The following is a 25,294-nucleotide window of genomic DNA, read 5'->3' as shown; positions in this document are numbered from 1 at the left end:
CCTTGAATGCTAAATCCAGTTTCTTTGTATTCCTTTTGCATACAATATGCATTAAACTTCATTGAGCCTTGAAAGAATTAGGGTTTTGAAGGATTCTTTTCTCCCCCATGAAAATTTAACAACTTTATAACAGTTTAAACCCTTCCACTTTCCTGTTGCTTGAGAAAAGGGAGGGGGGAAAAGGAATATGTTGGTGATTAAATAGGGAATAAGTAGGTAGAACTTAGAATTTCTCATAATTGGAGTACTCTTGGGGGCAGCTGGGTGGCTCAGAGAGTCAGGCCTAGAGAAGGGAGGTACTAGTTTCCAATCTGGCCTCAGTCACTTCCCAGCTGTGTGACCCTGGGCAAGTCACTTAACCCCCATTGCCTAGCCCTTACCACTCTTCTGCTTTGGAGGCAATAAGCAGTATTGACTCCTAGATGGAATGTAAGGGTTTAAAAAACTAATAGTTGGAGTACTCTTGAAGAAGAATATACAAATATGGAGGAAGGAGCTGGAGGAGCAGACCTCACATGAAAGTCATTCTTATATGAATGGACAAAGGACAGTTAAATACATAGTCACATATATAACTTCTTTTGCTCCTCCTGCACAGAATTTTGCACTTGCATTCAACACAGCAGGGAAATGGGGGGAGATAGACAAAAGAGATGGAGAGACTTCAAAATGATAGAAGGGAGGGTCTAGTTGGGGAGGAAAGTCACAAGCAAAATAAGACTTCTTCCTTAGAAGAATATATCAATTAAGAGTAAATTGGACTGATTCCGCCCTCATTCCTGAAGTACAGAAGGCAAGGATGAAACCTTTCATTGCGAGGCTAATGGAAAATGGGCCATAGTCCAAAACATGCTGTAACTCACTTATCCACCCTTCTGATCACAGGGCCCAGTAGAGCAAGCGAGGGCAGAATGATGACCACAGCTGGAGAATCACAGACCATAATCATTACAATTTCCAGCCCTGCAGTAAGAACACACTCTGTCCTGGCAACAACAGCAGCCCCGACCACTGCCTGTGCTATTGACTTGGAAAAAATCACTGTGCCAGCTTACTCTGCCTTGCCAGAGCTCATGGTAGCACCATTTGCCTGGTCTGGAGTGGCGACCAGCCCATCTGAAACTACGCTCATTGCCGAAATCTGTACCCCACTTGGGGCTGGGACAGGAGGAGGGAGCCCCATAGGTGTCCCTTCACACCTCACTAGTCTTGACACGACAACATCAACCACAGTCTTTCCCTGCACCAATGTGCCCCCAGCACAGTCTACAATGTGCTCTACAATCAGCCTACAATCAGCCACAACTCTTTGCCGTGTCAGTAGAGAAGAACGAAAGCCAAAGACCTCTCTGGACACATCTGCTTCAGAGACCACAGCCATGGCTACTGCAAGGGTATGGCTGGCCCTGACCAAGACTCCAACCACAATGGACATCAGCAGAGGAGCTGAGGCTGTGGTTCTGTCCACAAGTGATTTGCCCACCAGCTCAGCTGTCCCACTCATTCCCACAGATAAAGTATCCACCCAGACCACCATGACCACTATTGCAGACACTGGTAAGAATAGTTCCTTCATTATCTTCCCTGCTGGAACATGGGGTTATATTTTAGTGAAAAATAGAGAGTAAAACAGTCACCACAGTTATGGTTTCTGAGTCTGACATGTCCAAGGAGGAGGTCAACCTTGTCCTTTTTCCCTTAATGACTCATGAAGGGTGTGTGATGCAGTAGTAAGAGCAGGCATTCATGTCAGAGGACCTGGGTTCAAATCTTAGATCTGATATTTTCTACCCATATGGGGAAGATTGATCAGGAAAGACAGATAATAAGGATGGAGCTTTTGCAGGATGGAGAAGATAAGCCTTTGTTTGGAATTGTGACTACACACCCATTTGGCAGTTGTGGACAAAACACCTCCTGGTACTTTGTAGATAGGATTGAGAACATGCCCAGGGCTAGAGTTATCAACTCATTCATACCTGCCCTGGGCAGATGAATAATAGCTAACATTTAGCATGCCTAGTATACAGCTAACAAATATAAGTCCTACAAGATTAGTAGGGTAGTACTAAGAGAGACCCATTTGGAGGTCCTACCAAAAAGACTCAGAAGGTGTTCAAGCCAGGATTCAAGTTGTAGGTCTTCTGACTTTTGTCTAAAATTCTTTCTACTGGACTACAGTGAATACTCTTTAAGCAGACATGGTGTGGGAAGAGGAAGTTCTATGCCAGTGGAATGGTGGACTCAATAATGAGCCCAGAGTTGCAAAGTAGTAGATGGCTAGACGACCCAAGCTTTCATGATAAGTCTGCCTAGTGCAAGACTGAGGGGCTGACGATGCAAAAATGAACAGCTCCCCCCAGAGGTCAGGATGGATTTCCCTCCCCCTCTGACCAGATGATTCAGTGGCTGATCTGAAGAGATCATGTGACAACCACATCACCTCTATATCCCATAGACTGTACCCTTCCCTGTAGTATTCCTGTATGCATGTGGTCAAGAGTTTTCATTCATAGTTTGCTGTGGTTTTTCTGTCTGTTCCCCCATTTTTTTAGCACCATCTCTGACTCCATCACCTTCCTCTAGCACTACAGGTAGGAACTCCTCTGTGCCTCTGATGCCTTTCTATGCCTAGCCTTGAGAATAGGAATTGCAGAATGTGGAGTGAGTTTCCCAATGCTATGACCTTTCATATAATTAGTTGGAAGGAACCTTAGAAGTGTCTGGGATTACGTATAGCCTCTTGTTTTACAGAGGTGGGAACTGAGGCCCAGAAAACTTAAAATGTTTGTGTCAGCATGATTGGATAGGACTGGAAGGGGCCCTAAAAGGCCACTTAGCTGAACCCCTTCAGTTTGCATTTGGGAAAACTGAGGCCCAGAGAAGTTATATAAGATGTCCCAGGCCACAAATGTAGAAAGCATCAGAAGTGATATTTGAACCCAGGACCTCTGATTCCAGAGTCATTGTCTTTTCTAATTTGTTATGCTCTACTTCAGGGGCTAAAAGAGAGTTCAGCCCTAGTGCTTCACATTAAATGGCTAAGGCTCTTTCCACTTCAGAGGGTGCCTTCTGTGACCTCTCCAAGGGCAGCAAATGTTTTTTAAAACTTTTATCCGTATCCTCAGTATTTAGGATTACACTGGGCAGAAAATGAACACTTAATGATGGAGAAGGCTGCTAGCTTAATGGGACATGCCCTGGTGCATTGTTGTCTACTTCCACCTCGACCCCTGTACACATCATCTGTCCTGCTGATCTTCAAAGTGGGTTTCTGCTAGAAAATGACTTCTTTGTCTTTTCTCTGTGTTATACTTCTCCAGAATTCATTTTGAAGGCATTATGTTGGGTTTTGGAGAGGAATTTGGTAGAGATTAGATGAGGAATCTCTATCTTCTCCACCAACTTTGGCTATGTCCTTTACTTTTACTCTCATAAATCTGATTCATTGGATATTGGAAATGAGTCTCTCATCAAAAGAATTTGAAGCAAAGATTTTTCCCTCCAATTACCCGAATCCCTTCTCATTTTGCCTACATTGGTTTTGTTTTTGGGGAAAAACTATTTTGTCATAAGTTATCAACAGTGTCCATTTTTATCTTGCTCTCCTATCTTTCCCTCATGTGATCATAAACTGTCCCCTTGTCCATTACCATGAAAGATACAATTTTCCTCATCACTCTCATTTGTTTTATATCACCTTTTGTATCTAACTCATGTACCCATTTGGAGTTTACTTTGTCATGTCATACAAGACATTGGGCCATCCCTAATTTCTGCCAGACTAATTTGCATTATTCCCAGCAATTTTTGTCAAGTAATCAGTTCTTAACTTTGAAACTGGATTCAACCTCCTAATTTTACTTGTGAGAAAACTAAGGCAAAAACATAGGACATGGCAGGGCCATGATTTCAACCCAGGTATTCTGACTACAAAGGCACAATTTTAATACTTCCAGAAATGGTGTGTATGGCTAGAGATGTGTTCAAGTTTTCATTAGTGGGTTCATTCTGTTGAGTTTCCAACTGAGGAAGGACTAGAAGAGTGCCCCCTGGAGTCATGATGATGATAATGGTCATCATAACTGACATTTAGATAGAACTTGAAGGTTTACAAAGCATTTCCTCTCATTTGAATAACATTTGTAAGGCTCAGACAATGTGATATCTTTCCTTCTGTACAGCAGCAGGGAGCTCCTACTCCAAGACATTCACCCTCAACTTTACCATCACCAACATGTTTTATACACCAGACATGGGTGAAAGGGGCTCCAACACATTTAAGGCTGCTGAGAATGTCCTGCAAGTTCTGGTGAGACTCCATTCCCCTTCCCCTACCTTCTCTCCCCCATGCTGCCTTCCTTAGCCCTGATTATCCAGGCTTGGTCTAGTCAGGTTCTCAGAAGTTCCTTTCTCCCCTTTTGTTTTCAGCTGAAGTTCTTATTTGGAATGAGCAACCTTGGCTCTCACTATTCTGCATGCAGTGTGAACTTGCTGAGGTGAGAATCCTGCAAGATGTCCACTCAAATAGCAAAGACCACGCTTTCCCATTTGACTTAGATTTTGTCCAGGCTGCTGCTGCTTCTCCTTCCCAATAGCAATTCCTTCTTTCCCACGATGTAATGGATAAAATTCCCCAACCAGCAAGCCATTAGAAACATTCCAGGCATCCTCCTATCCTTTATGTGGTGAAGAAAAACTTCTTTCCACATAAGTCTTCCAAATTTAAAACTCCATGTGAGAAGGAATAACATGGCAGGCACCAAGTGAGTGGGTAGAAATTGATTGATTCAAACACATATCAGCATTGATTTTCTCTAGAATCGGAGGATTATATTTTAAAAGTTGGAAGGGGCAGTAGAGGTCATCTAGACCATTCCCTTCATTTACAGATGAAAAATGAAGAACCAAGGATAGTTCAATAACTTTTATAATGTCAAAGATAATTGTCCAATTCCAAATTTGAACACAGGCCCTTTGACTTTAAGTCCAAGTTCTTTCTACTACTCTAAGGAAACTACTGAAGATAATCAGACCCCATACATACTTGTAAACATAAAAATAAGTAAATAGACAGAGCACTGCCAACTCCAGTTTGGTGAATAAAGTGCTAAGCATGGATTCAGGAAGAACACAGTTCAAATTCTCTCTTAGACACATACCACTTTGTGACCTTGTGCAAATCACATAACCTGCCTTAGCCTCAATGCATTCCTCTATAAAAGGAAGGGGCTGAATTTTATGGCTTCTAATGTCCTTTTCAACTCTAAAATTACAATCCTCTGTAAACCTTTGTTCAAAGTTGTTGACTTCTCTCAAGAGTGTCCTCTGAATAACTAAATTTCAGAAACGAAACCAATGGTGTCAACCTCAAAAGGAGGCCATTAAATTATACATCAGGGTCCCTAAGGCCTGCATTTTGACTCTGAAAACCATACATATTTATATATTACCTTTTAAATTAGTAAACTAACACATTAAAATCAGATTGGAATTACACTTTAATCAGGACTGACACTTTAATCTGGTTCATATGACGCTCAGGAAGGGCTATGTTTGACACCTCTTGTATGTTTGACACCTCCTGTCTGAAACATCAATTTCCAGGTCTCTGAAGAATGGGACAGCAACAGGAGTGGGTGTCCTGTGTACTTTTCAGGAAGATTCCTCCAACCCTGTCCTGAACAAAGAGAAGGTTTACTGGGAGCTAACTGAACAGATTCAAAGAAGAAGGCTAAAACATGTGCTTATAGAGAGGGACAGCCTCTTTGTGGATGGTAAATATCTTGATTTGGGAAATGTACTTCTCTTTCTCTGGGTGGTGCCTGTTCCAGAAAACAAGCTAATCTGCCCCAAATTCTCTCCTTTTGAGCCTCCTTTGTTTACATGGTTTCACTATTTCACTCCTGGGCACTGGCCCACAAAGTGGTGCCAAACTAGGAAGACATAGGGAGCTCACTTCTAAAGATCAGAAGAGGCTGGTTTGTTCTTATGCTCCTTCAACCAAGAAATATGCCATAAATCCCTTCTTCTTGAAAGTTGAAGCACCATTTCCCCATCCCTATGGTCCCCCAAACATCTCCTCTCCATTCCGTCATTAACCTTTTTCCCACAGAGAGATACCGTACTCAAAGATTTATGTGTTCTCTCTCTGTCTCTGTCTCTCTCTCTCTGTCTCTCTCTCTCTGTGTCTATCTTTTTCTCTCTCTCCCCGTCCTACACTGTTTCTCTCCTCACCTATCACTTTCTATATTTCTTCTTTGTTCTCTCACTCTATTTTCTCTTTCTTTTTTTGTTTTCTCTATTCTCTATTTTTCCCAAACTCTTATCTTTATAACTTTTCTGACCTATTCTCTTTTTTTTCTATCTTCTTCTCCTTTCCTCTTCCCTCCTTTCACCTACTTTTCCTTGTCTTTTTCTTCCCTGCCCTTACCTTCTCTCCAACTCTTGTTCCCTCTGAATTTCTTTGTTCTTCTTTTTTCCCCTTGCCACCACAGGGTATCATCATAAGCAACCAGGCATCATATCCACAAAGAGTGAGTTTTCAATTTCTTTATTTTCTGTTTTTTTGGGGACAATATCAGGAAAGATATTTTTCACCCTTTTCGATGGGAGCAGTGTAGGGCACAGGAATAAAAAAATAGTTTTAGGATATCCGAATTTGATATCTTATTAAATATAGCCGATGTTGAGACATTATTTCCTCATTGGCCTATGTTTTTAATTGCAATTAAAACATATCTAAATTCTTCAGTGGAAAAAAAATCAGCCCATGGAATTTAGAAATCAGGCTGTCTATCTCCTTCTTGTCTTTGTAGCCTGGTATATAGAAGGTATCTCCCAGCATTCCAGTGTCTTGGGCTTCTCACCCATATCCTTCATTCATGAATGTTGGCCACTGGTTTTCATTAATAATGTTTTTATTCTCTGCTCCTTCAATAACTACACTCTTTCCAATCATGTCTCTTACTCAGTCATCATTTACCTCTGGCAGTACAGTTAGGAAATGCCTAATGCCTAACTTCTCTTCTGTTTTTTCACCTAATTTCTCATCCAAGGACATGAAGTAGGAAATGGAGAGGGCAGGAGAGACCCAGTCCCAGGTGTCATATATGACAAAGAATGAAATGATTTCTCCTCACAATGTCCTGGTATTTTATCAATGGTGTCAATAACTACAGAGATGAATATATGTTGAATAAAAACTAAGAAGAAATTAGAATTAACAAGGTAGTTAGGGAGGAAGAGTATAGGGAATCATGAAAGGAGGTGCTAGTGCTGAATGTTGACAAAAGAGGGGGTTGGGGGTGGGGGTTAGGTCCTCTGAGTTGGAGGTGAGGAAGGATGGCATTTCTGGTTGAGAAGACAGCTAGTGCAAAGACATAGCTATGGGAGAGGAAGTTTCCCATACCAGGGAAAGGGAGAGGGCCATATTAGCAGAATTATATACTGTAGGAGGAAGAATAACATCCAATGACCCTGGAGAAGGGGTTTGAGACTGCAGTGTTAAATGTAAATGCTTTACATTAATAAGATAGAGAAAAGGCAGATCTAAATTTATGCATTGAACTAAAAAAACTAGAAAAAGAACTAATCAGAAATCTCTAACTAAAGTCAAAATAGGAAATCCTAACTAAAAGTCAAAAGAGATAAAATTGAAAGTGAGATTGCTGCTAAACTAATGAACAAAAAGTTGGTTTCATGAAAAAAATCCACCTGTTCCATATAGCATAGAGCCTTGATTAATTTGATTGAAAAAGTAAGAAGAAAATCAGATGACCAGTATCAAAAGTATAAAGGATGACTTCTATCCTCAATGAAGATGAAATTAAAGCATCTTTAGCAGATCATTTATCCAATTATATAAGAATAAAAGTAATAATCTAGTGGAAATGGCTAAATATTTACAAAAATATAATTTCCCCAGATTAACAAAGGAGGAAATAGTATATTTATGTGATCCCATTTCAGAAAACATAAATTGACCATGTTGTCAAAGAATTCCCCAAGAGAACCATTCAAGGTCATATGGGTTCACAAGGGAATTCTTTCAGATCTTTGAAGGTCAATTAGTCCCAATGGTATATAAAGTTTTTGGCAAAATTGTCCAAGAAGGAGTGTTACCAAATGCTTCTTATGACACAAATTTAGTGCCTGATACCTAATCCAGGAAGAGAAAATCAATGAAAATTATAGATCCATTTCCTTAATGAATATTGATATAAAAATCTTAAATAAAATACTAACTAAGAGACTCCAGTAACATATCACTAAGATCATTCACCATGACCAGGTGGGATTAATACTAGGAATGCAAGCCTGGTTTAATATAAGGAAAACCATCAGCATAATTGACTAGATCAATAATGAAATCAATACAAAATATATGATTATCTCATTAGATGATGAAAAAGAAACCTTGAAAAGATTCAACACATATTCTTGTTAAATAAAAAAGAGAAACAATAAGAATGAATGGATAATTCCTTAAAATGCCAAGTTGTATCTTAAAACATTAGCCAAATGTCAACTGCAATGGGGATAACTTAGAAGCCTTCTACAATAAAATTAGGGGTGAAGGAAGGACGCCCTTTATCACTATTGTTTAATATCATATTAGAAATTACAGCTTTAAAAATAAAGGTAAGAAATAAATTGAAGGAATTAAACTAGGCAAACATTAAACAAAAAAACCTTTACCTCCCACCCCCATTGAGAAGTCAAAAGATATAATAGCCATTATCCATATGAAGTCATGCAAAACATTTCAACATTAACCATGTTGTGGGGAGAAAAAACAACCAAAATAAAGAAAATTAAAATATCTGCTTTAGTCTGTACTCAGAATTCATCAGTTCTCTGTCTCGAGGGAGATAGCATTAGTGGAGAGCTCAAAAACTAAAGAGACTGGGGCAGCTGGCTGGTTCAGTGGAAGAGATCCAGACCTGGAGAATCGATGATCTTAGAGTGAAATCTGAGCTCAGACATTTGCAAGCTGTGTGACACTGGGAAAATCATTTAATCCCAATTGCCTAGCACTTTCCAGTCTTCTGCTTAAGAACTAATATTTAGTATCCATATTTAGGCTGAAGGTAAGGGATTTGACGTAAAAAATCTATAGAGAGGATTTTATAATGTAAACAGGTGAAGTCTGTGTTCTTTTCCTTTCCTAGGACAAATTTCTTTTTTTTTTAAACTATATTTTATTTGATCATTTCCAAATATTATTCATTGGAGACAAAGATCATTTTCTTTTCTCCACCCTCCCCACCTCTCCCATATTTGATGGGCGATTCCACTGGGTATCACATGTGTTCTTGATTTGAACCCATTTCCATGTTGTTGGTAATTGCATTAGAGTGTTCATTTAGAGTCTCTCCTCAGACATGTCCCCTCAACCCCTGTGGTCAAGCAGTTGCTTTTCCTCCATGTTTTTACTCCCACAATTTGTCCTCTGCTTGTGGATAGTGTTTTTCTCCTAGAACCCTGCAGATTGTTCAGGGACATTGTATTGCCACTAATGGAGAAGTCCATTACGTTCAATTGTACCACAGTGTATCAGTCTCTGTTTACAATGTTTTCCTGGTGATGCTCCTCTCCATCTGCATCACTTCCTGGAGGTTACCTAGGACAGATTTCTAAGTCAATGAGGACTCAATGCATAAAGTCACCTGGTAGATTGTAAGCTTCTTGACGGCAGGGTATGTTTTATTATTGTCTCCAAGTTTTCAATACCAAGAACCATGACTGGCTTAGCATAGGTGATTTATAAGTGTTTGTTGATGGATTTTTTACAAGAGATAAAATTTGTAAGGTACTTCACAAATCTGAAAGTGTTACATTTTATCATCATTATATGAAAAATATGCTTACCTTTCAACTTATGACTTGTTGTGGTATCTATCCTGTGTCCCCTTTTCTGGTTACTGAATTTTGGGATTTGATGCTTACCTTTCAACTTATGACTTGTTGTGGTATCTATCCTGTGTCCCCTTTTCTGGTTACTGAATTTTGGGATTTGAGAAGCGCAATGGTGGTACAAGGGGGACTAAGAAGGGTGTAAGGATAATTTTTAGTGTTTTGACTTAAAATCCAAAATAAGTGGTCCCCATGGGAAATTCTCAAATATGAAAATACTCAAGTCAGCTGGGATTCATGAAGATTTTAATTAATGAAGAAAGAAGGAATTAAGGGGAGAGAGGGAGAGAGAGAGAATTATTTAATACTGTCCTAGCTCAGGCTGATCCAAGTAGTAGACAAAGGCCTAGGCCTGAGCCTAAGGGAGAGCAAGTCAGTCTTTATCACTCACAACAAGACCACCTCCAAGCTGGGTTCTTCCACTCCAAACTGAAATTACTCTCGAAACTGAATTAAATTGTTTTTTTATCCCTTCCTTTTAAAGAAATTTTCTCTTATGTCACCTCCCCTAAATTTTTAATCACAGTAGACACTTTTTCCCAGGATTGCCCATTCTTAGTTTTCACCTTCTTTGGTTTTCACCTTCTCTGGTTAGATTAAATGTTCTGAGTCCTTCACACCTCTTTGTTTAGCTTGCCTTTTGTAGGTTACTTGATCTTTTTAGGTACAAATTTAACCGTTACAGGTACTTAACACCTTTTTGTATTATTTCTAAAAGTAAACTTAGCTTAAGTTTTAGCTTCTCTGTAAGGAATGAGTTAGGGACTTTCATTGTTCAATCAGGAGTTTACAGCTTTATCTTCCTCTAAGGCACTGTCTGAGTAGGGTGGAGTAATTTTAAAAGTTCCCAATACATTCCTGATTCTTGTTAGACCAAATATCTCCATTGTTACAATAAGGCAACAGTTTCAATAAAATCTTCTAAGGTACAGTATGAGTAGTCTTTAAGATTCACAAGAGTTAGGAGGAGAGGAGAAGAAAGGGTAAATTTAAGCATCTACTAGGTACCAGGCTCTGGAGGGAGGTGCTATTATTATCCTCATTTTATAATGGAGAAAATGGAGGCATAATTTAAGTGACTTGAGAACTCAATGGGAGTACAGACCAGCTCAGGTACCATTGTTTCCAAATTGTTTTCTGAAGTCACTATTTGAGCACCAGGGACAGATGGCCAGGAGTCTGAAAATCAGAACACAGCTACCCTGGCAGCCAGTATTGCTCCAATAGTGAGGATCAGTCCTGTGGTGACCAGGATCATTCTGCTGTCAAACATCACTGCCTCTATAGCATGGATATGGATATTGAATCATATTCACCTTCCTGGACTGCCAGACTCTCAGAAACAAGCCACTGCTATTGGTGAAAGACTCCTTGGTAAAAGGAACTCGATGTGGCCAAGCCTCATTTCTGCCTTTACCTTCTGTGCAGCCTCCACAAGCACAGGCTCACCTGGGGCTACGTCCTCATTGGAGAACTCCAGGTTAGCCAGTCTGACTGTTGTCTGAGAGGAATTCAGGAAAACATCAAGTCTCACTATCATTCTGACTTCAGCTAGCACAAAGGAAAGTTGGACATCAGTTTCTCTGAGCCCAGCTCCCACAGTACAGAAGGCAGCAGCGCTAGGGCAGAGACAACTTCTCTTTTTGCTCATGTACCTGTTAGCTCTATCCTGTTACTAAGGAAGAATGTTTGAATCAGAATGGAGGTCAGATGTGTCCACGGAGGAGAACTTAACATCTCAGGGGAAATCACTTTCCCTCCCATTTCCCTATTAGAACTTCTTTTTTTGGTACACTTAAGACCGTGTTGGGTCTGTTGGGTGAGTGAATGCCTTTCAGGATCCTTCATTTCTCTATAGTAGCACACTCTGCTGGTCCCTGAGCTACAATAACCCTTCTGTGGTGATTAGTATTGAGTCTAACATATATGGAGCCTGTAGAATTATAGCAAGATAGGGAACATTTCCTTAGGCAATATCAGTCAGTCAGTGAGTTGATAACCATTCATTGTGTCTGCTCTGATTCCACACACTCCACAGAGCACAGGGTATAGGAAGGAAGGCACCGTTGTGACAAGGAAATCACTTTAAAAGACTGATATATATTAATTTAAGTTCTCCAAGGAATTCAGCTATGTAATTCCTAAATGAAAACTCAAGTCAGCCATCAGCCTTTTATGGAGTTTTTAATTACAAACAGGAGGAAGAAAAGTATGAGAGAGAGAGAGAGAGAGAGAGAGAGAGAGAGAGAGAGAGAGAGAGAGAGAGAGAGAGAGAGAAAGAGAGAGAGAGAGAGAGAGAGAGAGAGAGAGAGAGAGAGAGAGAGAGAGAGAGAGAGAGAGAGAAAGAAAGAAAGGGTAGAGAAGGGAAGAGGGCTTAAATACCCCTTCTGTTTAGGCTGGGCCCAAAGGCCCAAGCCCTTAGATAGATGAGGCAAAGAAAGGAGATCAGTCCCTATTACTCACATGACCAAAATGGAGAAACAGTCTCCGGTGCCTCCACCTGCAGCTTCCTTCAGAGCAAGCTTCTCAGAGCACCTCTCCAACCACTCAGAGCCAAAACTCTCCAACCACCCTCCAGTCCTCAGACCCCTCTATCTTTAAGGAAACCATCCAAGTTCCCTCCCCTCAGTTCTCACATCTACCAATCACTGTCCATCAATTTCCCTGTGCCAATGGTGGCTCTAGCTTAACCCAGGACTGCCCAGAGGTCTGTGGCTTTGCACATGTCTGTTGGAGGTCATATTTTCAAATAATTAAATCTTGATCTTTTGCTGCAGCCCTTCCTAAATCCTGTTAGGACTGAGTAGGGTGGAGATTGATTGCAAGTATCTCCATTGTATCAATTCTAAAATCAATCATGACTCAAAGAAATTCCTGTTCTATGCTTAAGCATAGGTCAAAGCCCTTTCCATTGTTCAGCAAAAGGTTTCTGTCCTAAAGTAATTTTAAGAAGGGAGGAGGAGGAACCTCCCATGCCAATGGGGTTCACATTCCAATAGACTATCACTAAGAAATTTTCCAAGTATGAAATTTCCCAATGGTGAAATTTCCAACATTTATAAGTCCAAGAAATTTTAAGGTTTACACCATTAATCTTAAGAAGCTTATAGTCTAATTGGGGAGACAATATGCCAGGAACAACAATTTACACACAATCTAAAAACAAAATAAATCCGAACTAATCAAGAGAAGCTGGCATTAGAATTTAGAAGGATCACCTAAGAAGCAGAGGAGCTCTTATCAGGAACTTTAAGAAAGTTAGGGAAATGAGGAAAGTATTCCAGATTTTTCTTCCAAAGATCAAATATTACAACAAGACATTTGGATGTATTTATAAAAATTGCAGCAGTTGTGTTTATAGAGCAGAGCTTTACTTGAGAGTGGCTGCTCCCCATAGAGAGCTAATGTCTTGAAAAGACATTCTTGAGCCTTCCCCAAATCCCACTCCCACTTGAAGTTGCAGTATCAATATAATGTAACTGGGTGCAACCTAGTACGAATATTTTCTATTTGGTATAGCCAAAGTTGAATTGAGATAGCAAAGTGAGTGCAAGGAAGAGCAAGAAGGCAAATGTCTCAGGGGGAGAAGGAATAATGTATAAGAAGAATAGGAAAAAAGGAGGAGAAGATCATGGAAGGCTTTGATTGCTAAATGGGGTTTTGTATTTTATCCTTAAAGCAATAAGTAGTTACTGAATTTTATTGACTAGGACAATGACATGGTCAGACCTAGGTTTTAGGAAAAGCAATTTTGCAGTTGAATGGAAGATGGACTGGGGTTGGATGGGACTTAGGACAGGGAGACCAAATAGAAAACTACTGCAATAGTTAAGATATGAGGTGAGGAAGGCCTATACCAGAGTAGTTACAGGGTTATATGAGAGACAGAGAATATGGGAGAGATGTGATGAAAGCAAAATTTATAGATCTTGTGAACACATTGGATATGATGGGTGAGCAGTCAAGAATATCCTGGTTGCCTAACCTTTGCCTTTCTGTCTTAGAGTTTCTACTAGAGAATGAAATGAGGCTTTTTTTTTTTAAAGAATGATGACGTGACTTGTGAGCCTGGGTGACTTGGGAGGACAGTGATACCCTGGTTAGCCAAAGGGAACTTAGAAAGAGTTGAAGGTTTTGAGGGGAAGGCAATGAATTAATTTTTGGACATGTTGAGGCTCAGATATCTACAAGACACCCAGTTCAAAATTTCCAACACGCAGTTGTTCATTGGCAGTTGTAATACTGGAGGACACGGCAGAGGTTAAGGGATGGATGACCAGATTTGAGAATCATCGATATAGAGATGATGGTTAAATCTTGTGAGGTTGAGAATGCTGAGGGAAATCTTATAGAAAAAGAAGAGAGGGGCCCAGCTCAAAGCCTTGTTGGGCACCTACATTAAGCATTTATGACCTAGATAAGAATCCAGCAAATGAGACCAAAGACAGTGTTCATACAAGTTAGAGAACCAGGAGAGTTTTTTGTTATAAAAGTGAAAGAGAATAAAATAATGGTATCAAAAGCTGCAGAGAGATTACGAAGAATGAGGATGAAGAAAGGGCCATTAAGAGATTTTTGCAATTAAGAGATTGTTAACAACATTGGAGAGAGCAATTTCACTTGAGTGATGAGGTTGAAAACCGGACTGTAGTTAAGAAGAGAATAGGAAGAAGGGAAGTGGAAGCACTTTTTATATAGAGCTTCCTCATGGATTTCAGTCATAAAAGGGAAGAGAGACAGGAGATTATACCTCTTAGGGACAGGTGGATAAAAGAAAGTTTTTTTCCAGATGGGGAAGTAAAAAAGCTGTCATTAGATTTAGAGTTCGAAAAAAAATGAGAGAATGGGAATACTAGAGAGATTCTCTTTAGATGAAGGATGAAGTAAAGAAGGTACATATTTTGGAGTTTCCTTCAGAATATAAGGGGACAACAATATTGTTTTTTCTACCCCTACTGCTGAGGCTGAGATGAGATATATGTTCTCATTTATTCCTCTAGAGAGTGAGATTGCTGTAGGACCTGTCACCCATATCCCAGACCATGGAGCACCAGGAGACATGACATCAGTGACTAGCAGCCTCTATGAATCCACAGTAGGTGCCATTGGTAAGAAATTATTTTTTCTTTCTATTATACTGGTATTCATCCTTGCTCTGGGCCCTTGTTTTACAGCTTGGAGATATGATATGGACTCATCTTCATATTCTGAGTACAGGACACTCACTGATGGGGGAGTTTGTGATTAGGTTGTAAGACCTGGCAACTTCCTCTATTCCATTACTGTCTGCCCAGATGTATGCCATGATACCAGCCTTTGGATGAAGAGCTCATGGAGGATTTTGTCCATTTCTTGCGTTAGTTTGTGTGTATACATATAATTTACTATGCTAAAAGTCAGCTACTGAAGGACAGGCTTTTCAATGCCCAGAACCTAAAACCCTGAATGGGGTACCTGACCAGAGAAGTTAAATAAGATGTCCCAGGCCACAAATGTAGAAAGCATCAGAAGTGATATTTGAACCCAGGACCTCTGATTCCAGAGTCATTGTCTTTTCTAATCTGTTATGCTGTACTTCAAGGGCAAAAAGAGAGTTCAGCCCCAGTGCTTCACATTAAATGGCTAAGGCTCTTTCCACTTCAGAGGGTGCCTTCTGTGACCTCTCCAAGGGCAGTGAATGTTTTTTAAAATTTTATCCGTATCCTCAGTATTTAGGATTACACTGGGCAGAAAATGAACACTTAATGATGGAGAAGGCTGCTAGCTTAATGGGACATGCCCTGGTGCATTGTTGTCTACTTCCACCTCGACCCCTGTACACATCATCTGTCCTGCTGATCTTCAAAGTGGGTTTCTGCTAGAAAATGACTTCTTTGTCTTTTCTCTGTGTTATACTTCTCCAGAATTCATTTTGAAGGCATTATGTTGGGTTTTGGAGAGGAATTTGGTAGAGATTAGATGAGGAATCTCTATCTTCTCCACCAACTTTGGCTATGTCCTTTACTTTTACTCTCATAAATCTGATTCATTGGATATTGGAAATGAGTCTCTCATCAAAAGAATTTGAAGCAAAGATTTTTCCCTCCAATTACCCGAATCCCTCCTCATTTTGCCTACATTGGTTTTGTTTTTGGGGAAAAACTATTTTGTCATAAGTTAACAACAGTGTCCATTTTTATCTTGCTCTCCTATCTTTCCCTCATGTGATCATAAACTGTCCCCTTGTCCATTACCATGAAAGATACAATTTTCCTCATCACTCTCATTTGTTTTATATCACCTTTTGTATCTAACTCATGTACCCATTTGGAGTTTACTTTGTCATGTCATACAAGACATTGGGCCATCCCTAATTTCTGCCAGACTAATTTGCATTATTCCCAGCAATTTTTGTCAAGTAATCAGTTCTTAACTTTGAAACTGGATTCAACCTCCTAATTTTACTTGTGAGAAAACTAAGGCAAAAACATAGGACATGGCAGGGCCATGATTTCAACCCAGGTATTCTGACTACAAAGGCACAATTTTAATACTTCCAGAAATGGTGTGTATGGCTAGAGATGTGTTCAAGTTTTCATTAGTGGGTTCATTCTGCTGAGTTTCCAACTGAGGAAGGACTAGAAGAGTGCCCCCTGGAGTCATGATGATGATAATGGTCATCATAACTGACATTTAGATAGAACTTGAAGGTTTACAAAGCATTTCCTCTCATTTGAATAACATTTGTAAGGCTCAGACAATGTGATATCTTTCCTTCTGTACAGCAGCAGGGAGCTCCTACTCCAAGACATTCACCCTCAACTTTACCATCACCAACATGTTTTATACACCAGACATGGGTGAAAGGGGCTCCAACACATTTAAGGCTGCTGAGAATGTCCTGCAAGTTCTGGTGAGACTCCATTCCCCTTCCCCTACCTTCTCTCCCCCATGCTGCCTTTCTTAGCCCTGATTATCCAGGCTTGGTCTAGTCAGGTTCTCAGAAGTTCCTTTCTCCCCTTTTGTTTTCAGCTGAAGTTCTTATTTGGAATGAGCAACCTTGGCTCTCACTATTCTGCATGCAGTGTGAACTTGCTGAGGTGAGAATCCTGCAAGATGTCCACTCAAATAGCAAAGACCACGCTTTCCCATTTGACTTAGATTTTGTCCAGGCTGCTGCTGCTTCTCCTTCCCAATAGCAATTCCTTCTTTCCCACGATGTAATGGATAAAATTCCCCAACCAGCAAGCCATTAGAAACATTCCAGGCATCCTCCTATCCTTTATGTGGTGAAGAAAAACTTCTTTCCACATAAGTCTTCCAAATTTAAAACTCCATGTGAGAAGGAATAACATGGCAGGCACCAAGTGAGTGGGTAGAAATTGATTGATTCAAACACATATCAGCATTGATTTTCTCTAGAATCGGAGGATTATATTTTAAAAGTTGGAAGGGGCAGTAGAGGTCATCTAGACCATTCCCTTCATTTACAGATGAAAAATGAAGAACCAAGGATAGTTCAATAACTTTTATAATGTCAAAGATAATTGTCCAATTCCAAATTTGAACACAGGCCCTTTGACTTTAAGTCCAAGTTCTTTCTACTACTCTAAGGAAACTACTGAAGATAATCAGACCCCATACATACTTGTAAACATAAAAATAAGTAAATAGACAGAGCACTGCCAACTCCAGTTTGGTGAATAAAGTGCTAAGCATGGATTCAGGAAGAACACAATTCAAATTCTCTCTTAGACACATACCACTTTGTGACCTTGTGCAAATCACATAACCTGCCTTAGCCTCAATGCATTCCTCTATAAAAGGAAGGGGCTGAATTTTATGGCTTCTAATGTCCTTTTCAACTCTAAAATTACAATCCCCTGTAAACCTTTGTTCAAAGTTGTTGACTTCTCTCAAGAGTGTCCTCTGAATAGCTAAATTTCAGAAACGAAACCAATGGTGTCAACCTCAAAAGGAGGCCATTAAATTATACATCAGGGTCCCTAAGGCCTGCATTTTGACTCTGAAAACCATACATATTTATATATTACCTTTTAAATTAGTAAACTAACACATTAAAATCAGATTGGAATTACACTTTAATCAGGACTGACACTTTAATCTGGTTCATATGACGCTCAGGAAGGGCTATGTTTGACACCTCTTGTATGTTTGACACCTCCTGTCTGAAACATCAATTTCCAGGTCTCTGAAGAATGGGACAGCAACAGGAGTGGGTGTCCTGTGTACTTTTCAGGAAGATTCCTCCAACCCTGTCCTGAACAAAGAGAAGGTTTACTGGGAGCTAACTGAACAGATTCAAAGAAGAAGGCTAAAACATGTGCTTATAGAGAGGGACAGCCTCTTTGTGGATGGTAAATATCTTGATTTGGGAAATGTACTTCTCTTTCTCTGGGTGGTGCCTGTTCCAGAAAACAAGCTAATCTGCCCCAAATTCTCTCCTTTTGAGCCTCCTTTGTTTACATGGTTTCACTATGTCACTCCTGGGCACTGGCCCACAAAGTGGTGCCAAACTAGGAAGACATAGGGAGCTCACTTCTAAAGATCAGAAGAGGCTGGTTTGTTCTTATGCTCCTTCAACCAAGAAATATGCCATAAATCCCTTCTTCTTGAAAGTTGAAGCACCATTTCCCCATCCCTATGGTCCCCCAAACATCTCCTCACCATTCCACCATTAACCTTTTTCCCACAGAGAGATACCGTACTCAAAGATTTATGTGTTCTCTCTCTGTCTCTGTCTCTCTGTCTCTGTCTCTCTCTCTCTGTGTCTATCTTTTTCTCTCTCTCCCCGTCCTACACTGTTTCTCTCCTCACCTATCACTTTCTATATTTCTTCTTTGTTCTCTCCCTCTATTTTCTCATTCTTTTATTGTTTTCTCTATTCTCTATTTTTCCCAAACTCTTATCTTTATAACTTTTCTGACCTATTCTCTTTTTTTTCTATCTTCTTCTCCTTTCCTCTTCCCTCCTTTCACCTACTTTTCCTTGTCTTTTTCTTCCCTGCCCTTACCTTCTCTCCAACTCTTGTTCCCTCTGAATTTCTTTGTTCTTCTTTTTTCCCCTTGCCACCACAGGGTATCATCATAAGCAACCAGGCATCATATCCACAAAGAGTGAGTTTTCAATTTCTTTATTTTCTGTTTTTTTGGGGACAATATCAGGAAAGATATTTTTCACCCTTTTCGATGGGAGCAGTGCAGGGCACAGGAATAAAAATTAGTTTTAGGATTTCAGAATTTGATATCTTATTAAATATGGCTAATGTTGAGACATTATTTCCTCATTGGCCTATGTTTTTATTTGCAATTAAAACATATCTAAATTCTTCAGTGGAAAAAAAATCAGCCCATGGAATTTAGAAATCAGGCTGTCTATCTCCTTCTTGTCTTTGTAGCCTGGTATATAGAAGGTATCTCCCAGCATTCCAGTGTCTTGGGCTTCTCACCCATATCCTTCATTCATGAATGTTGGCCACTGGTTTTCATTAATAATGTTTTTATCCTCTGCTCCTTCATTATCTACACTCTTTCCAATCATGTCTCTTACTCAGTCATCATTTACCTCTGGCAGTACAGTTAGGAAATGCCTAATGCCTAACTTCTCTTCTGTTTTTTCACCTAATTTCTCATCCAAGGACATGAAGTAGGAAATGGAGAGGGCAGGAGAGACCCAGTCCCAGGTGTCATTTTTGACAAAGAATGAAATGATTTCTCCTCACAATGTCCTGGTATTTTATCAATGGTGTCAATAACTACAGAGATGAATACATGTTGAATAAAAACTAAGAATAAATTAGAATTAACAAGATAGTTAGGGAGGAAGAGTATAGGGAATCATGAAAGGAGGTGTTAGTGCTGAATGTTGACAAAAGAGGGGGTTGGGGGTGGGGGCTAGGTCCTCTGAGTTGGAGGTGAGGAAGGATGGCATTCCTGGTAGAGAAGATAGCTAGTGCAAAGAGTGCAAAGACATAGCCATGGGAGAGGAAGTTTCCCATACCAGGGAAAGGGAGAGGGCCATATTAGCAGAATTATATACTGTAGGAGGAAGAATAACATCCAATGACCCTGGAGAACAGGGTTGAGTGTTAAATGTGAATGCCTTACATTAACAAGATAGAGAAAAGGCAGATCTAAAATTGTGCATTGAACCAAAAAAAATAGAAGAACAACTAATCAGAAATCTCTAACTAAAGTCAAAATAGGAAATCCTAACTAAAAGAGACAAAATTGAAAGTGTGAGTGCTACTAAACTAATGAACAAAGAGTTGGTTTCATGAAAAAAAAATCTATCTGTTCTATATATCATCGAGCATTGGTTAGTTTGATTGAAAAAGTAAGAAGAAAATCAGATTACCAGTATCAAAAGTATAAAGGATGACTTCCATCCTCAATGAAGACGAAATTAAAGCATCATTAGCAGATGATTTACCCAATTATATAAGAAAAAAACTGATAATCTAGTGGAAATGTCTAAATATTTACAAAAATATAAATTTCCCAGATTAACAAAGGAAGAAATAGTATATTTATGTGATCCTATTTCAGAAAAAATAAATTGACCATGTTGTCAAAGAATTCCCCAAGAGAACTGCTCAAGGCCATATGGGTTCACAAGGGAATTCTCTCAGATCTTTGAAGGGCAATTAGTCCCAATGGTATATAAAGTTTTTGGCAAAATTGTCCAAGAAGGAGTGTTACCAAATGCTTCTTATGACACAAATTTAGTGCCTGATACCCAATGCAGGAAGGGAAAATCAAAGAAAATTATAGATCCATTTCCTTAATGAATATTGATATAAAATCTTAAATAAAATACTAACAAAGAGACTCCAGTAACATATCACTAAGATCATTCACCACGACCAGGTGGGATTAATACTAGGAATGCAAGCCTGGTTTAATATAAGGAAAACCATCAGCATAATTGACTAGATCAATAATGAAATCAATACAAAATATATGATTATCTCATTAGATGATGAAAAAGAAACCTTGAAAAGATTCAACACATATTCTTGTTAAATAAAAAAGAGAAACAATAGGAATGAATGATAATTCCTTAAAATGCCAAGTAGTATCTTAAAACATTAGCCAAGTGTCAACTGCAATGGGGATAACTTAGAAGCCTTTCCAATAAAATTCGGGGTGAAGCAAGGACTCCCTTTATCACTATTTTTAAATATTATATTAGAAATTACAGCTTTAAAAATAAAGGTAAGAAAAATAAATTGAAGGAATTAACCTAGGCAAACATTAAAAAAAATAAAACCTTTACCTCCCTCCCCCATTGAGAAGTCAAAAGATATAATAGCCATTATCCATATGAAGTCATGCAAAACATTTCAACATTAACCATGTTGTGGGGAGAAAAAACAACCAAAATAAAGAAAATTAAAATATCTGCTTTAGTCTGTACTCAGAATTCATCAGTTCTCTGTCTCGAGGGAGTTAGCATTAGTGGAGAGCTTAAAAGCTAAAGAGACTGGGTCAGCTGCCTGGTTCAGTAGAAGAGATCCAGACCTGGAGAATCGATGATCTTAGATTGAAATCTGAGCTCAGACATTTGCAAGCTGTGTGACACTGGACAAATCATTTATTACCAATTGCCTAGCACTTTCCAGTCTTCTGCTTAAGAACTTATATTTAGTATCCAGGCTTAGGCTGAAGGTAAGGGATTTGATATAATAATCTAAACAGACGATTTTATAATGTAAACAGGTGAAGTCTGTGTTCTTGTCCTTTCCTAAGACAAATTTCTAAGTCCATGAGGACTCATTGTATAAACTCTCTTGGTAGATTGTAAGCTTCTCGAAGGCAGGGTATGTTTTATTTTTGTCTCCAAGTTTTCAATACCAAGAACCATGCCTAGCTTAGCATAGCTTCTTAATAAGTGTCTGTTGATTGATTTTTTACAAGACAAAAAATTTGTAAAGTACTTTGCACATTTGAAAGTGTTCCATTTTATCATCATTATATGAAAAATATATTTACCTTTCAAATTATGACTTAATGTGTTATCTATCCTGGGTCTCCTTTTCTGGTTACTGAATTTTCAGATTTGAGAAGCATGGAGGGAGAGAGAGAGAATGAATACTGCATTGGCTTAGGCTGAGCCAAGTAGTAGAAAAAGGCCTAGGGCTGAGCCTAAGGGAGAGCAAGTCAGTTTTATTACTCACCACAAGACCATCTCCAGGCTGGGTTCTTCCACTCCAAAAAGAAATTATTCTCCAAACTGAATTCAATTTTAACTGAATTCAATTGTCTTTTTATCCCTTCCTTTTAAAGAAATTTTCTCTTTTGTCACCTCCCCTAAATTTTCATGTCTGTGAATCACAGTAGACATCTTTTCCCAGGATTGCCCATTCTTAGTTTTCCCCTTCTTTGTTTTTCACCTTCTCTGGTTAGATTAAATTTTCTGAGTCCTTCACACATCTTTGTTTAGATTGTCCTTTGTAAGGTACTTGACCTTTTTAGGTACCAATTTAACCGTTACAGGTACTTAAAACCTTTTTGTATTAGATCTAAAAATAATCTTAGCTTAAGTTTTAGCTTCACTATAAGGTATGAGTTAAGGAATTTCATTGTTCAATCAGGAGTTTACATTATCTTCCCCTAAGGCACTGTCTGAGTAGGGTGGAGTAAATTTAAAAGTACCCAATACATTCCTGATTCTTGTTAGACCAAATATCTCCATTGTTACAATAAGGCAACAGTTTCAATAAAATCTTCTAAGGTACAGTATGAGTAGTCTTTAAGATTCACAAGAGTTAGGAGTAGAGAAGAAATGATAAATTAAGCATCTACTAGGTACCAGGCTCTGGAGGGAGATGCTATTATTATCCTCATTTTATAATTGAGAAAATGGAGGCATAATTTAAGTGACTTGAGAACTCAATGGGAGTACAGACCAGCTCAGGTACCATTGTTTCCAAAATGTTTTCTGAAGTCACTATTTGAGCACCAGGGACAGATGGCCAGGAGTCTGAAAATCAGAACACAGCTACCCTGGCAGCCAGCATTGCTCCAATAGTGAGGATCAGTCCTGTGGTGACCAGGATCCTTCTGCTGTCAAACATCATTATCTCTATAGCGTGGATATGGAGACTGAATCAAGCTCACTTTCCTGGACTGCCAGGCCCTCATCACAGGGGGAAACAAGCCACCTTATTGGTGAAACACTCCTTGGTAAAATGAACTCAATGTGGCCAAGCCTCATTCCTCCCTTTACCTTTTGTGCAGCCTCCACAAGCACAGGCTCACCTGGGGCTACCTCCTCATTGGAGAACTCCAGGTTAGCCAGTCTGACTGTAGAGTCTCAGAGGAGTTCAGGAGAAACATTAACTCTCGCTATCATCCTGACTCCAGCTAGCACAAAGGAAAGTTGGAAATCAGTTTCTCTGAGCCCAGCTCCCACAGTACAGAAGGCAGCAGCGCTAGGGCAGAGACAACTTCTCTTTTTGCTCATGTACCTGTTAGCTCTATCCTGTTCCTAAGGAAGAATGTTTGAAGCAGGCTTCCTCTTTAGCCCTGGAGGATGGGGGCCAGATGTGTCCATGGAGGATACCTTAATATCTCAGGGGAAATCACTTTCCCTCCCATTTCCCTCTTAGAGCTTCTTTTTTTGGTACACTTAAGATCTTGTTGGGTCTGTTGGGTGAGTGAATGCCTTTCAGGATCCTTCATCTCTCTATAGTAGCACACTCTGCTGGTCCCTGAGCTACAAGGACCCTTCTGTGGTGATTAGTATTGAGTCTAACATATATGGAGCCTGTAGAATTATAGCAAGATAGGGAACATTTCCTTAGGCAATATCAGTCAGTCAGTGAGTTTATAACCATTCATTGTGTCTGCTCTGATTCCCCACACTCTGAAGAGCACAGGGGATAAGAAGAAAGGCACCCTTAATCTTAAGAAGCTTACAGTCTAATTGGGGAGACAATAAGCCAACAACAATGTATACACAATCTAAAATAAGATTAGTTGGAGATAATTAAGAGAATCAGGGCACTAAAATTTAGAAGGATCACGTACGAATCAGAGGAGCTCTTAGCAGGGACTTTATGAAAGTCATGGAAATGAGGAAAGAATACCAGATTTTTCTTCCAAAGATCAAAAATTACAACATGACATTTGGATATATTCATAAAAATTGCAGTAGTTATGTTTATAGAGTAGGGCTTTACTTGAGAGTGGCCCCTTCCCAGATGGGGAAGTAGGAAAACTGTCATTAGATTTGGAGAGTTTGAAAAAAAATGAGAGAAAGGGAATACTAGAGAGATTCTCTGCTAGATGAAGGATGAAATAAAGAAGGTACATATTTTGGAGTTTCCTTCAGAATATAAAGGGACAACATATTGTCCTTTGTACCCCCTACTCCTGCGGCTGAGATATATGCCCTCATTTATTCCTCTAGAGAGTGAGATTGCTGTAGGACCCGTCACCCTTATCCCAGACTATGGAGCACCAGGAGATATGACATCAGTGACTAGTGGCCTCCTGACCTATGAATCCACAGTAGGTGCCATTGGTAAGAAATTATTAATTTTCTTTCTATTATACTGGTATTCATCCTTGCTCTGGGCCCTTGTTTTACAGCTTGGAGATATGATATGGATTCATCTTCATATTCTGAGTACAGGATACTCACTGATGGGGGAGTTTGTGATTAGGTTGTAAGACCTGGCAATTTCCTCTGTCCCATTACTGTCTGCCCAGATGTATACCATGATACCAGCCTTTGGATGAAGAGCTCATGGAGGATTTTGTCCATTTCTTGTGTTAGTTAGTGTGTATACATATAATTTACTATGCTAAAAGTCCACTACTGAAGGACAGGCTTTCCTATGCCCAGCACGTAAAACCCTGAATGGGGTACCTGATTAGTAACAAATGATTACTGCTTCATTTTCCATTTAACCTGAGCAGGTATCTAACAGGCATTTTGTCTGAGCCAGGATCCCTATCTCATCTGAGGGCAAGATGACCGGAGAGATCCATGTAGATGATGATATGTAGATTTCAGTCTCTTCTTATTTAATACTTTCTCATGGTGGCCATGCACCCTAGAGCAGAAGTAGATCATAATCTCTGTCACAGACCTTTTTATTTTGAAAGTGCTTGTTAGGGAGAAGGTGCTCTTCTCAGGAAGGACAAACTCCTCACAGGCTCTGGGGAAACTTCTTCCATCAACCCTTAGGCACACTTTAACTAACTACTTTGGTCATAGAATTCTCTACTGAGACTTCAGGGACACTGAAGAAAGTGAGTGGATCTGACTAGGGAAGAGAACCAACAGATTCCACCAGTATCCCTGTGACTGGCTCTACTGGGAGAGATTCTATTTCAGACACTGAAACAGACATACATGTCATGGA

General features: G+C 39.5%; 2 protein-coding genes across 7 annotated transcripts in view; both read left to right on the top strand.

Annotated features, from left to right (window-relative positions):
• Window positions 1–3,281, top strand: part of LOC130458056 (mucin-16-like) — a 52,941-nt gene extending 49,660 nt beyond the window's left edge. Inside the window, exons 11-13 of the mRNA XM_056820963.1 lie at window positions 886–1,557; window positions 2,556–2,594; window positions 3,136–3,281. Of these exons, the coding sequence (XP_056676941.1) occupies window positions 886–1,557; window positions 2,556–2,594; window positions 3,136–3,281 (857 nt within the window). The remainder of the gene's footprint in view (window positions 1–885; window positions 1,558–2,555; window positions 2,595–3,135) is intronic.
• A 752-nt stretch (window positions 3,282–4,033) lies between these two features.
• On the top strand, window positions 4,034–25,285 carry LOC130457900 (mucin-16-like). Of its 6 annotated transcripts, none has more exons than XM_056820628.1 (10): window positions 4,034–4,499; window positions 5,608–5,777; window positions 6,498–6,536; window positions 14,919–15,026; window positions 16,683–16,810; window positions 16,930–16,997; window positions 18,106–18,275; window positions 18,996–19,034; window positions 24,334–24,447; window positions 25,147–25,285. In XM_056820628.1, the coding sequence occupies exons 1-10, from the start codon at window positions 4,351–4,353 to the stop codon at window positions 25,197–25,199; spliced, it is 1,038 nt and encodes a 345-aa protein (XP_056676606.1). In that variant the 5' UTR covers window positions 4,034–4,350; the 3' UTR covers window positions 25,200–25,285. The 6 variants fall into 6 exon arrangements, with proteins under 6 accessions (XP_056676606.1, XP_056676603.1, XP_056676602.1 ...); XM_056820625.1 differs by lacking the exon at window positions 25,147–25,285 and having other exon boundaries at window positions 4,034–4,312; window positions 4,432–4,499; window positions 24,334–25,076; XM_056820624.1 differs by lacking the exon at window positions 25,147–25,285 and having other exon boundaries at window positions 16,686–16,810; window positions 24,334–25,076.
• Window positions 25,286–25,294: the final 9 nt, after the last annotated feature.

The sequence above is a fragment of the Monodelphis domestica genome, chromosome 3, assembly GCF_027887165.1.
Source record: "Monodelphis domestica isolate mMonDom1 chromosome 3, mMonDom1.pri, whole genome shotgun sequence".
Taxonomy (NCBI): domain Eukaryota; kingdom Metazoa; phylum Chordata; class Mammalia; order Didelphimorphia; family Didelphidae; genus Monodelphis; species Monodelphis domestica.
The sequence above is the reverse complement of the archived record's forward strand: the minus strand, read 5'-3'. Positions and strand labels throughout refer to the sequence as shown.

Bases quoted from the DNA above. Each gene is read 5' to 3' on its own strand.
- LOC130457900 (XM_056820622.1), top strand. From the start codon at position 4,351: ATGCTGCCTTCCTTAGCCCTGATTATCCAGGCTTGGTCTAGTCAGGTT. The intron at 16,998-18,105 runs GTGAGAATCCTG...ATCAATTTCCAG, and splicing joins TGCAGTGTGAACTTGCTGAG to GTCTCTGAAGAATGGGACAG. The intron at 19,035-24,333 runs GTGAGTTTTCAA...TTATTCCTCTAG, and splicing joins AGGCATCATATCCACAAAGA to AGAGTGAGATTGCTGTAGGA.